This window comes from Anser cygnoides, chromosome 5 (genome assembly GCF_040182565.1).
Source record: "Anser cygnoides isolate HZ-2024a breed goose chromosome 5, Taihu_goose_T2T_genome, whole genome shotgun sequence".
Lineage (NCBI taxonomy): Eukaryota > Metazoa > Chordata > Aves > Anseriformes > Anatidae > Anser > Anser cygnoides.
In genome coordinates this window covers 32,415,475-32,429,235 of record NC_089877.1, presented here as the reverse complement: position 1 = coordinate 32,429,235, position 13,761 = coordinate 32,415,475, and the positions used below count along the sequence as shown (strand labels likewise).

General features: G+C 39.8%; 1 protein-coding gene across 2 annotated transcripts in view; it reads right to left on the bottom strand.

Moving 5' to 3' along the window:
* Nucleotides 1–11,390, bottom strand: part of LOC106042985 (cytosolic phospholipase A2 epsilon-like) — a 30,594-nt gene extending 19,204 nt beyond the window's left edge. For both annotated transcript variants that reach the window (XM_013192252.3, XM_048065177.2), the window contains exons 1-2: nucleotides 10,603–11,390; nucleotides 9,379–9,451 (exon numbers count right to left, since the gene is read on the bottom strand). In XM_013192252.3, the coding sequence (XP_013047706.1) occupies nucleotides 9,379–9,451; nucleotides 10,603–10,629 (100 nt within the window). In that variant the 5' untranslated portion in view covers nucleotides 10,630–11,390. The remainder of the gene's footprint in view (nucleotides 1–9,378; nucleotides 9,452–10,602) is intronic.
* Between the last annotated feature and the right edge of the window lie 2,371 nt (nucleotides 11,391–13,761).

Below are 13,761 nucleotides of genomic sequence, written 5' to 3'. Positions count from 1 at the left end.
ACATCCCATGATTAAAAGCATCACACACAAAAAATAACTACTATTATTATTACCAGATGACCCACAAGAAAAGAGCACCTTATCAGTAATTATGTTTTTCTTTCTCTGTCAGTCTTTGGTTCTCATTCCACACTTTCTTTAAACTTGTCGTATTACTCATGTGGCAATGAATAGGTATTGCTTAAAACAATTTCTGCAATCATGTTACATATGATTTATCTTTCAAGTCTTCTCATACAACCTGAATAGGAAACATCTTCCAGTTTTTCAGCATGCATTTGATAGTTTCCACCTTACTGTCCACAGTGGAGAAGAAAAGACTTCACCATTACAAATACAGACCTCTATAATACTTGCAAGTAATATTAGGATAATTTAAACTCATTACTATAATTTTGAAATGCCAAATACATGTAATATACCTTTAGATAACAATTTATTGGTTAAGGAGGTCATAAAAGCATTTTTTAGCTGTCTTCCCCACAATATTTTCTACAAGTCTTCCATTGATTTTTAATAAGTGAAAAAGAGAATATTAACTTTGAATAGGTACATCCTCAGGCAGTGCGAGAGGAGAAGGTATGTGTGTTTCTGAGAATTTGTTCACTTGTGGTCTGGGAAATCTCTTTGTCATACATACTAGATAAGAAATTTGTTTGAAAAGATGGGCTTTAGATAGTTTCTTTATCAAAGAAGCCAGTGCTACACTCTTGACCTACATCTAGATAGAGCTGTGTTGGGAACTTTCTTCAATCTGTCATCCTCTCTGAACACAGTAGACCTGTAGCAAAAGTTACTCCAGTCTTTAACAAGGCTGTTCACCATTAATAAGAGCAAAACAAACTCCCACAGCCTGATGATCTACACTAACACCGGCTCAGTTAGTAACCAGTAAGGCCTCAGTCTCAACATAGCCCAAGACAAGAATGCAGATAAAGACATTTGAATATGAAAACAAGCAATTACAACTAGATCACTGCATGAAAAATAACAAATGATGCCACAAAACTATACTGCTGTTGGACTTATCAGATAACTTACAAACACAATGTAGATTTATATAACTATAGGACCAGATCCCAAATACATAATGCTAGATGTACGTGCAGGAGACTGAAATGTCTGCATACACTCCCAGCCATGGACAAGAACAAGTGGATGCCCAGTGTCTTCCAGGTTCTAGCTCTCTTCCACTCACTTGCCACCTCAATCTTTAAAGACTTAACTGTGACCAATTATTGAAATGAAACATATCCAGATTGAAGAGGACTGTCTTCATCAGCCTAGCATATGAGAAAGAGCTGAAGGAATTGAGTTTGCTAATTCAACAACAAAGAATGACAAAGAAGAGGGTAACAATCAGTTATGGAATGTCCAAATGAGTGTAAAAAAAGAGGACAATGATCAGTGTCTCTGCATGGCAAGGTGGAAATAAACAAAAGATGTAGTAGGAAAACTGTTCCAGCTCTAAAAGTGCTCTAGTAAGCTCTATTGAGAGCCTTTTTATACATTTTCTATGATTCATTTCAGACAGTACTCCTACTCAGATAATTTATCAGAGACAGATAAAGTAAATTTGATCGTGCTTCAGGAGAAGAGGACCAGTCTAGGTGAACCTACAAATGTATCATATGGAATCAGGACTTGCTGCCACGTGATGCCCATGTTTATGCTGGAAGGCAATAAACAGAATAATCATGGCATGATTATTATATATATCAATTATATTACATGGAAACCAACTAACCAGTCTCCCTCCCAGACTTGACTGTCCGGGAAGGAAGTGATAGAGAAATCCTTATACTGTACACGAGCCCAAGTGAAAAATTCCCAGATAATATCTGGATGATGGAAGGCCTCATTATTTGCAAAACTACTGCAAATGTCAGTGACAATTTTATGATCCAAATTTTGAACATACAGGGCATAACATAGACAGAAATTACAGTTTGTTTTTAGTTTATTTCCTCATTAGGTCTTGATTAAAAGTTTATATCAAAGCAATGGTTCATCCTGATGTATATACTATGCTTTGGATGTGTACCATGTGCACAATGGTACAATCAAGTCTTCACATTATATATATATCTTTTCTACAAAGACGTCACTGTCAGCTTCTTTTACATCAAAGTAAACCACTGATAAACACACAGCATCCAGACTCTCTTTTATCATAGGACTACAACTAATCCCCTTTTCACTGTTAAACTAAATTAGTTCACACTTCTGGCTGGAATCCTCCAGTTCTCCCAACTGATCTAGGAGTTTACAGCAACTTTTCTATGAATAAGAATGAATGAAAACATTAAGAATATATATGACTTACAAAAAACATTTTCACCCCAAAACTTTTCTTTCTCCGTTTTCTTCTTGAACAGAAAGGGAACGTGGGAGAGAAATGTTGTAAAGATTAGGCCTGGATAAATAGAAGATGAATACCTTTGCCAGGCAGACATTCAAAAAGATTGTCAATTTAATAGCATAATAGGATATAAGCACCATCTCCGACATTTGTGAGCAAATCTTTCTTTTAAACTTCACTGGCTACTATTGCAGCACTACTTCATTGCCTCTTACTGAGGATACAGCAAGACAAATTACCTGGGAGGGAAGCCATAGACTCATGTGGAAACCCTCATGTGCCTTTTCAGTGATGCAGACTAGCACTGCCATGTAAAAAAACCACTCTTCTTTACATTGGCCTCCCACATAATAGCAAATTACCTCAAGATTCTTGGCCATTATCTGTAAGGTAATCAATGGCCTCAATTCAGCAAAAAGTTTGGCTGAAGTTCCTCTCTGGAGAACATCACTGATAAAAGTCCTCAAGGGCAAGGTTTTCCCTGGCACTGCTTCAGGACAAGCCTCCACAGGGACTCTGACATCCCACAAGCCCTATCACATTGCTCTTCTAGCAAAAGGCTCACCTCAGCAGCATGCTTCATCTCATGCCTGTGAAGGAGCGCTAAGAGCACGCATACATAAAACAAAGCTGCTCTCTGCTCAGCATGTACGGGAAGGAGTGAATCACTGATTACAGTATCAGTCACATTGCTTAATGCACAACTGGATAATCTGCAGATACTGTTGTCTTGATGAAACCGGAGCAATCAGGACTGAATTAGAACAGATTCTACGGGATCTTTAATAGTACGTAAGAAAATCTGTTGGTAGTCAATGAAAAAGAAAAAAAAGTATTTTTCACATTAAAATACTGAAGGCAGGAAGTTGTACCTTCTTCTCCTCCTCAAAGGACTATCTCAAATATCTTGAAGCAAGTCCTGCAATGAGTAAATATGTGTATCAATCTTCACGTTCTTTATGAACTTCTCGGAATGTGCCACATAACAACTAATAGTACATCTGCTGATATTCTATTTGTGGTCACTGTTCAGTGTCAAAGTATACTTTGGTCTTAAATGCAATACACTACTGTGCAATAGTAAGCAGGATACAGAGTAAAAATATGATCATTATCAAAGATGGTCAAAAATGCCAAGGTACAATAACTTTTAAGAAGACGTGGGAGATGGTAAGCGTGGGAAAAGGCACTGCTCAGCTTAGCTTCATAAGGACTGAGAAGGCATTACACAACTCAGCCCAAAGAAATTTGTAAATACAGAATGCCTATTCAGAAATCAGAACACATATGGCATTGCTATTATCTGTTGATAACCCCTGAAGTTGCCTGCATATATTTGAAAGAAACTGAATGCTAGTCTTGTGCTGTGTTATTTATTAGCACAGCACTTCATGAAACATATCTCAGCTCTTGCACAGATGTCTATCCAAGTTTGCTGGAACTTTCCAAGCTCAAACATGAGCTTGTCATGTTTGAAACAAAGTCATGTTCTGAGCAGTGTGCCACAGCCTATAGCTCTGCAATCCAAGTGGCAGAGAAAGAATGAAGGGCCATGAAGCTCTGTATAGAACTGTGTCTTCTCAAAACACATGGTTTGGTTCTACATTGCTGCCATCATCACCTACTCATTCCAGCCTCTCTTCTCCACCCGAGCTTCTCCCTTGTTCATTTCCATTGCCTCCACCCTCTTCCAACCTGTTTTAAAACAGGTTTTGAGATTTAAAAAATTATAAAACATTTAAAAGCCCATTTCAACCATTCATTAGATAGGTATTTCCTCTAAACAATAGGATAGTGAAGTCTACTAAGAGCATGTAGTACCACCGAAGACTTTTATAAGATCATCCCTGTTCAGTGAAAGACAACAGCTGCAGTACCACTTGTGCTGGTACAGTATTAGAGCGTGATAGCTGCTCCCAGCTTTTGCCTTTGAGACAGGGATGAGCCTAACACTTTTATCAAAGTTGACTCCTTTCACCAGTCCTTCAGACTCTAAACTGTTTATCCTCCTAATGCCCCTGCAAGATGCCTAATACCCATTCTGCAGTCCTTTAGAGATGAGGAACTAAGGTTCTGAGTAAAAACACCTTTTCCAAGGTTACACCACAAGTCTACAGCAAGTCATGAGGGAACATTGTATGTAATCACCTTTAACCACCAAAACAGCTTTCTATTCTTGCACACAGAAGGTACACAGAAGTCAGCATGGCTACAGGAAGATGCATGTGTGCTTACATAAAACCCATTGATACCTAGCAGTAGGCATTTCCACCTGCAAGGAGGTGCCCTGATCAGGATTCCTAAACAAATAACATTTTAGCGACCTCCTTGACTGTACATGTATATATGTATACATGTATATGTACATGTGTATACAGTACACTCCATCTTGGTGTTTCTACCAACAATTCACTAAGGGTCTGAGAAACAGGAAAGGGAAAGGCCTAGAAATAGTCTTCTGGACTAGAAAATAAACAATATGTGTGATCAGAGGGAAACTGGTTTTTGCACATAGATGGTAGCTGTGAACTGAAGAAGAGTGGGAGCAGAGTTGGATGATGAGTGAAAGAAAACAATGGGAAGATTTAATAGAAGGGAACAGAGGTTGTTAACAACTGCAACTGTAAAGTTGATTCAGACAATATTCATTAAGATCACCCATCCATTTGTTCTTCATATTATTAACCGTGGCTGTTACTTTTCTATGAGAAACATCGGTCAGGACCAGAGCTCCATTTTGCCAGGTGCAACTAGTAGTTATGCAATTAGACCTTGATCCTGATCTGAACAGCTTTCAATTACAGTAAGAAAAGCCTTGCTTCGGGTATGACATCACAGGGAGGAGTTTCTGGTGATCAGCAATTGCTTCTTTTGTGTGTTTTTATTTCAGTTTCTTAACTAATTAGGAAATCACTGTTTACAGGCCTTGTTGCAACTTTGTAGTTATCTACATAACTATTTCTCTGTCTTTGTTCATGTACAAGCATTGACCCATTGTCAAGCATTTCTCTTAGGCTGCCTTTAGGATTTCTCTCAATACAAACACAGCCCTCCTGAGGGGCTAGTAGCATAAGGAACCTATATGAGATGTCTTACAGGGGATGCAATGCTCTTAATCATAGGACCATGTTTGAGGATTTCCCTCAACCACAGCAAAAGTCAGTGACAACGTTCATTTTAACAGAAGACTGATTTCACCCTAAGGCATTAGTGCTGTCTGGCTCACACTATCTGTCTGCCTGCCTCACACTACAGCCGCTGCTGGCCCCTCGCACTCATACTACAGGCAGTGGAAAGGGTAAGAAGCAGCGTATGCAGCTTGTTTAGCATGTCTTCAGTCATTCCTTTTCCTATCAAAGTTTCTTTTGGACAACAGAGCAACTAAAGTCTCACTATGGTGGTTTACCCAGGATTTAGATGATATGTGGAAAAAATAGTAACACTGCCTTTCAACTTTTAAAATCAATGATCAGTGCAGTATTATGAGTTTGTTACTGAAATGACACAGCAACAAGACAGATTTAGCACTATAGCAAGATATAAAGACAAGTTTCATAATTTATCTAATGAAAACACTAATTTAGAATTAGGCTGTCACTTTAAAAATAAAAAATAAAAAAATGTATCACTTGGGCATTTCAGGAAACACTTTCTGGAACCTTGGACTTCGCTAAATGCAAAGTAGGGCAAGATGGTCTAGCAAATAGCCTCACTGAAAACAAGATCAACAATGAGGAATTTTCACAGTATGGGTCTAATTCTTGTTAGGTTGAAATGCAGTTGTACTTGGCTTGCAGCGAAGTCTTTCCAGAAAGAAATTCTTACATGTTAGAAATGCAGAGTCCTGCACAGAGGTGGCTTCAAAGGGGGCTGTGAAGAAATGAATGTGGGGACATGAGGATGAAGGCTCAGCTCTCTCTTTTAGAGATCTTGGCTGGTGGATCAGCCCTTGACAAACAAGACTTTTGCAACAACTGATCTCTTCCCACACATGGTGGTAGCTTCTGAAAGCCAAGCTCCACCACACCAACTGACAGAAAAAAACAAGGGAAGGTCACAGGAAGCCACTGGATGGAAGAACAAATTCAAGGCCTTTCAGTAGCAAAAGCCAAACTGATTTTGCCACTGCAAAGATGAGCATTTAAATAGTAGCAAAGGTTTTTGTGACAAGGAAACCAGAATCTGGACAAAAATTGTTGTTGGTACATAAAGATTACATTGGCTCAAGAAGAGACTAGAAGAGTGGCTGCATTCACAGACATGCCGTTTGGCCTGGGATAGCACCACATCTGAAGTGCTTGGAGGATGAGAGAACACTACACTGTTTCACCTTACCCTCATCCTCCTCCCCAGGCAGGTGCCTTTGGCTGCTCTCAGACTTCAGCAGGAGAGACCTTTGGTCTGATCCAGTGCAGCCATTCCTGTCCCTTGTGCACTTTGATGGGAACACAGGAATGTGGAGAGGCCATGGGCCTTGGCCTGTGACTCCTGTACCTGGTGGTTCCTGCTGGCTACGGTTCACAGCTAACTCTTCTCCCAACAGCAGCAGCAAGGCTGGCTCTTCTCTGCCAGGAGAAAACAGCCATGGCCATATATCTGCCCCTAGGAATGTGTCACAGCTCCCTGTTTTGCCTGTGCCTCAAGCCACCCTGTTTGGATGACGGGTGTTCAGACTTCGGGCAATTAAACACATTTATCCACACACTATCCTGTACAGCTGCAGAGAAATAGCACCATCCAGACAGTGAATCCAGATTCTGCTGGAGCAGCGGGTACATTTGTGACAGCCACAAAGCTTTCACGGTTTAAAAACAAGAGACAGCTTCAGCTGTGCAGCTGTTAATGCTAAGTTGTCTGCCAGTTCTGGAATAAATGCAAGGGTGCAATTGTCTTTGTGTGAGAAAGAACCCTAAATAATGTGTAGAAAAGGCCTTTTCAGGCCAGCCAGAAAATATCAGAATTTCTCTAGAAGGCATTTCTGCTGCCCAAGCAAGGCAAATAAGATTAAGAAAAATAATAATAATGTCCATAAATATTTAATGCAATATAAGCACCCCAAAGAATACTACTGAATCAGGAGCCAGACCTTGTGAGACACAGATCTCTCGGGAGATCTGTGGGAGAGTGGTGTGGTGAAAAGTGTGCCTTAGTGTTTCTCCTGTCCAGAAGCATCTGCTGTAGGCCACTTCTGAGGACTACAGAAACAGATGAACCTTTGGACTGGTCTGGTATCACCATTATTACAACTTTTTATAGAAAAACTTTAGCTAAACTCAAATATGCCCAGAAATCGGGACACCATTGTCTTGGGAATTATGTGTACTACTTAGATTGTAGTTGCCTGATATCCTACATATGTTGGAACAAATTCTTCTGATTCATGAGTAAGCCTTACTCATATCAGATTTCAACACACATTAGTAGCCTAATTCTTGTTATTATGCTCACACCACATACAAATATGACCTTTTGTTTGACACAAAAGGAAAAAGCTAGGAGATCATGATCATAGCTTATTGACATAGATATCCTGTAATATAAAAACAAATCCTCTATTATACAACTTGTGCAAGATCTAAGGAGGCAAAGATGCTGTGGATAGCAGCTCCTCTGCACAAAGGAGGACACTGGCTCTCCTTTAGCTGCACAGTGCCACAGAGCAAGAAAAGCAAAGCACACTTGTCTTTGACACACGGTCTTCCAAAAGCTACAATTTGGCCTAATCCAACTGACTCCATCAAAGCACAGATAGGTTTTGCAACTTGAACTATTTCTGTTCCCTCTTTCAACTCTGTCAGCAATTCCCTCTCTCTTAACAACTTTAAATTATACAAAAATAGTAAATAAAACAAATAACTATGAATGGGAAATATAGCCACTGTTCTCTGCTTTTTCTAAAATATGTTTTGTTTGAAATGTTTCAAATACTTACAAATATGAGTATATTTGTGAATTACATGAGAAATGCATTCCCACAAAAAGTATTTTCCAAAATAATAACTGAGCAAAGACTAATCCTAAGCCTGAAATTATTTGTAATTTTACTTAGAGATGCTAGTGTTAGTCTTTTGGATCTATAATGTAAAGAAAAAATATATATATATTACTCGGTTTCAATTTGCTTTTTAACAGTGAATAATTTATCATTTATTGACCTTTAACAGCATACACTAGCCTTTTAAAATGGTGAGCAAAACCTTTGAGGTGAGTCCAATATTTTTCAGAAAGCCATGTGGTCTCCATGGAGGCAATTATTCTTGCTGAGTTCACTTGGGTTTACTTACTACGTAAAGGTACACATTCACTTCCTTCCCACTGCATTCCTGCCTTGTGTTTTCTCTCTGAGACAGATATTTGAGTTGTCCCATCAGCTTGGTTTGTCCTACATGAGTAACCACTGAGATTTTCTCTTTTCCACTCTCACCCACTACACCAAGCCCCCAGAAACATTTCAGTCATATTGTTTTTGCCTTGCAAGTCTGGTATTTCAAATACATTTCAGTAAACCATTCCCAGAAAAAGTTGTTTGACAATAAGCTATATAACGCCTTTTTTTTTTTTCTTTTTTAAAAATCAGAGATAGAAATATAGATGTGCCTGAATGTACTTCTACTGCCTGCAAAAGACGGACAGGTGATAGCAGAGCTCCACATATTACCCCACGGCCTGTAGCAGCCACTCATCATCAGTGCTGGCATTTTCATCCAGAAGCAGAGGCACAGCCTGCATCACAGCACGTCAGAAACTGTAACTGACACTTACTTGTTAGCAGTTAAGACACTTCACAGAATACCACAGTTGACTTTTGGTATTTCCATTAAGAGTAACACTTCTATAAACTGAAAGGTATTGTTTATAAAAGAGTGTGTTCTAAGAATAGCACATATTCAAATATGGAACAATATCTGAAACCATGGTGACGCTTTGTACACAGATACATGTTACCGTGTTCAGTTATCCTCACTGCTTTCAGAATTGAACTACTGGGAAGTGCAAAGAAAAACTGTGATACTCACAGAGATCTGCCTTTCTCAGATTTCTCATCCTTATGATTTTCACAGAGAGGGAGCTGCACGGACATTCTTCACTCTGTGGGAACATGACAAAACAATTACTCGCATAAACATTAGATTGTTTATGCTTCATAAATCATATCCTCCCGTAAATGTTTGTTGCAATTTTCAAAACCATGCGACAAAATAGGAAGACTAGTTCTCCTGCCGTCTATCACTAAGAGGTCTTTAACTTTACTCTTTCTCATGAGGCTCTTTTAATGGTTAAGGGCAAGGGGGAAGAGCAGAGAGGATGAGGGGCCCCATTCCATGCTTTGAACACGTCTCCCACATGAAGACCATTGCAAGATTCTGTTCATTACTCTCCCCTCTTTTTGAGATGATAAACCTATAGATTTGTAGGGTTTCTTTAGCCAGTTTACATTTTCACTCTGTTTATTTGTTAAGCCATGGAGGTCCCACACTGGAGGTCTCTGAGCCCTTCACTGGTTTCAATGAACTCTTTTGCTAACACATATCCCTGTTATGCAGAAATGCTCCGTAATTTCCATTTTACAGCTAGTGAAGATGGGCACAGAATGATTAAATAACTCATTTATAGTCAGAGAGCAAGTTAATTTCAGAGCTGAGGAGAGGACAGAGCATGAGACTTTCTGGAGCCCAACAGAGAGTTTTGGGGCTTCCCCTGCCTACGTTCCACCAAAAGAGGAGAGAAAAAATAAATAAATTCACAGACCAAGATTTTCTTGGGTGTCAGCCATGCACAAATGTCAAACTAGTTCTATCTTTGTGTCCATGATTAACTACTGTTGTTAGTCTGTGTCTCTCCTATGTAAACCACTACCAGGTGGTTGCTAGCACAGCTACATAGGCACAGCAAACGACAATACTCATAGCTGACAAATGCTGCACTGAGAAAGATCCCAACACGCTTGCATCAAACCACAGTTTCAGCCCAGGTCCTCAGCAAACTTCTGTGAGAAACCTCAGACTTCTTCCCAGCCCCTGCATGGATCATCCAATGCAGCTGAACTTCTCTCCACCACCAAAAATGCCTCCGCAGGGATGTTAGTACCGGCAAAGCCGTCAGTCTGCCTGACGTAAGTAAATACATGCAGAAAGTTGGACTAACAGCTCCTGAATCCTATTCTAGGCACTAGAATCCCAGTCACAAACCCACCCCAGGTCATGTTCAGCTTCTAATGAATTTTGGTCTGAATTTCTTACCTCACGAGCACTCCAGTAGGATCCCATTGTGCTCCCAGCTGCATACAATAGTCAGATACAGGTGTCACGTTAGTGTTAGAGGCAACAGCTGGCAGTGACTCATGAAGTACCTCTGCAAACTTTAAGGAGGCACCTGTTGAGCACCAAGTGGCTTATCTGTGCCCCACCTTCTTTATTGCCTGAAAGGGAAAGTATGAAGAGAGAAGGGGAGGGAATTTGCTGAGTTTATTTGATAGCTAAACACCACAGGTGTGTGTTGGAGGAAGGCTGTACACACCAAGATGCTTAGAGCTATTAGCAAATCAAGATTAAGGAGTGATAGTGTACAGCACTTGCATAGATACCTATGACCTGGCAGTCTAACAATGCACAAATCAGAGTAGATAGCAGTAGATATGTGTAGGCTGAAGGAAAACAGCAGCTCAACAGTAATTCGATCAAAAGTCAAAGGCATTGTGGACAAAACTTTTAAAGATTCTGCATTTCAACCAAATTTTATTTACTTTCCTAGGGTAGAGTTACACGCTGGTAGATTTTTCCCCGCTTTCATGTGTGTACTTGTTCAGTTTGATTATATGTTTTCCTTCTTTCAGGACTCACAAACAAGCAAAAAAAAAAAAAAAAAAAAAAAAAGTAAACCAAGACAAAAAGAACACATTTTCCTCCAAATTTGGGCATACGTTCATTCATCTTAAATGCTAATGTCTAGTTGTTTTCAACACGATGCAGTGTAATTAAATTGATATAAAAATGACAACTTTTTTTTCTTTTTTTCTGGCAGAAAACTGCAACAGCAGATATGCAGGTGCATAGCCCTTCCATGTATCGCGCTACTGACATGCCTAGATATCTGGTATGAAATCACCATTTGAGGTCTGCTGGAGCTGATGCTGTATTCTCACAAAATGGTGGTAGTACCCATCACCTGTGTTCCCCTTCTACACGCATCAGGAAAATGCACAACAAAAAACCTCAATCCTGTACAACATTCCACCAAAAGCATTCTGTGTGGTAAGAGATCTTCAGCATTGTAATAACATTCCTTAAATCCTAATTTCTTCTATTGGCCTGTCTGCAACAGTCATTCCCAAAATCAAATCATCCTACTTTGTACAGTACGAAATAAGCATTACCAAGCTCAATAATCAGGTAAACCAAGTAAATGCACGAAAAGGTGCTGTATCAGACAAGCAGCCTTGGCTGTTTGTTCAAAGCTGAGAAACTTGATCAGGAAGTGGGTAAGCCTGGACTGTTTTGTTAGCTTCTGCAGTGGCTCAGCTGTTGTCTCCTGAGCCTTCCCCTGGGAAAGTCTGACTTGAATAGTTCAAGGAAAGAAAAACTCTGGGCCAGTCTCCAGGCCTCTATCCCCTCCTCCAGAGGATCTCTTAAATTCAGTGGAAGTTCCCCCCACAGTAAGCACTGGAGAGCATAGATGGAGCTTGAGGGATCCCATCCTAGACACTGGCTAGCAAGTGCCTCTGCTAGAAGAGGGCCTAGTGGTAAGGCCCAGGACAGGTACCTGGGACACATCTAGCGTGAGCCTACAGAACAGGAAAAATCCAGTAACAGAAAACACAATGACAATGTCCAAGAAACTACTGTTTCTGTTTTGGGTCACGTTTTCTGATATTTTAGGGTACATCTCAAATTCCGTTAATAGACATGCAGAAGGTGTAGCAGGCTGTAGGAGGTACCCTTAGGTCCATTTTCTAAGGAATGTGTATTTTCTAACTAGCCTGAGGCTGGTAAAACCAGGAAGGAGCAGGTGCTCACCATTTACTATCAAAATTTCCTGAGGTAAAATCAAGCAGAGTATCTAACAGGGTAAACTTCTAACAAAAGAAAAAAAAAAAAAGGCAACAGCTGAAAAATGAAATTGAACCAGGGTACCCCAGGAGCCCACAGACTTGACAAAGCTGATACAACACTCAGATCTTTGCAGTAACAGGACAACTCTCACAAACATGATGAGACCCTCCCTGGTAGGCACTGAAGATTCAAACATGATGCCCATTTTGACAGTTTGGGTTCCTTATTTTGAGCTTATCAGTGGCTTTTTAGACAGAACATCAGACAGGATTTAAGATAAGGGTGAAAATATCTACATGTCTTGCTGGTAAATGCGTGTAGAGAAAAGCCTCTTCTATAGCTCTTGCCTATTTCTTTTAGGCCAGGCTACACAAAGAGGTAAGAGACTCTCCTGACTCTCATCCTGGCTGGCCAGCTGCCAGCTACTGTCTGTTTCACAACCCTTTTGTGGGTCTAGGACCAAAATAACCAGCTCCAATTCTAGAAAAGACTAAAGACCAATTATCTTTCCCCAGTAATTTGCCTCTGAGGAAAAATTCATATCAAAAACAAACTACACTTCCCTCTATAGTGGTCTTTTCTTGACTGTTGTGTGTTTCAGTAGATTCCTTTCTCTGAGCAGCTGAGCTTTTTTTTTTTTTTAAGCAAAACAGTTAATATTTTTTTTTCATAATATCTAAACAACTGCCCAAAGGGGGGAGAGGATTTACTTATGAAATTTCTTGTTAGCTGAAGTGGAAGAAATATAAGATATTTATTCTCTTATATATAAACACGCATGTGCAGTGATGGTTGATCAACATCCATGATTTGGCAGACAAGCTCTCACTTCTTTGGAATGACACACAACCATTTCCTGTTCCTGTTACAAACTGGTCTCCTGAACAGCTTGAAGAGGAGTGCTGCTTTTTGTTTATGGATTGCTCATCAGGTTGCCTTCATCATGTGTGTACGCACATCATTTAGTGCATTCCCAGGAAATGCTTTGGACACCTCTTCATCTGTTCTTTGGTAATCGCGCTGGTTGTTTGAGAGCTGTTACATTTTTGTGTGTGCTTAAATCAGCTTTTCCCCCTCAGCTACTGTACTTCAATACACTTGTCAAATAACTAGGTTACTCTGTGACAATTGTATCTTAATTTGTACTTGCAGATGTATTTTACATTTTATGGCTGTTTAACAACTGTGATGCAGTGAACAGAATATTGTTATCTTATTCCATTTCAATGGTGTGACTGTGTGGATGCAATTATCATACACCTTGCAATCCCCCTCACATACTACTTGTTTTGGTAATATTTCATCTCACTACATTGAACAAGTTCCAGATGATGCTGAAGCAAAATCGCT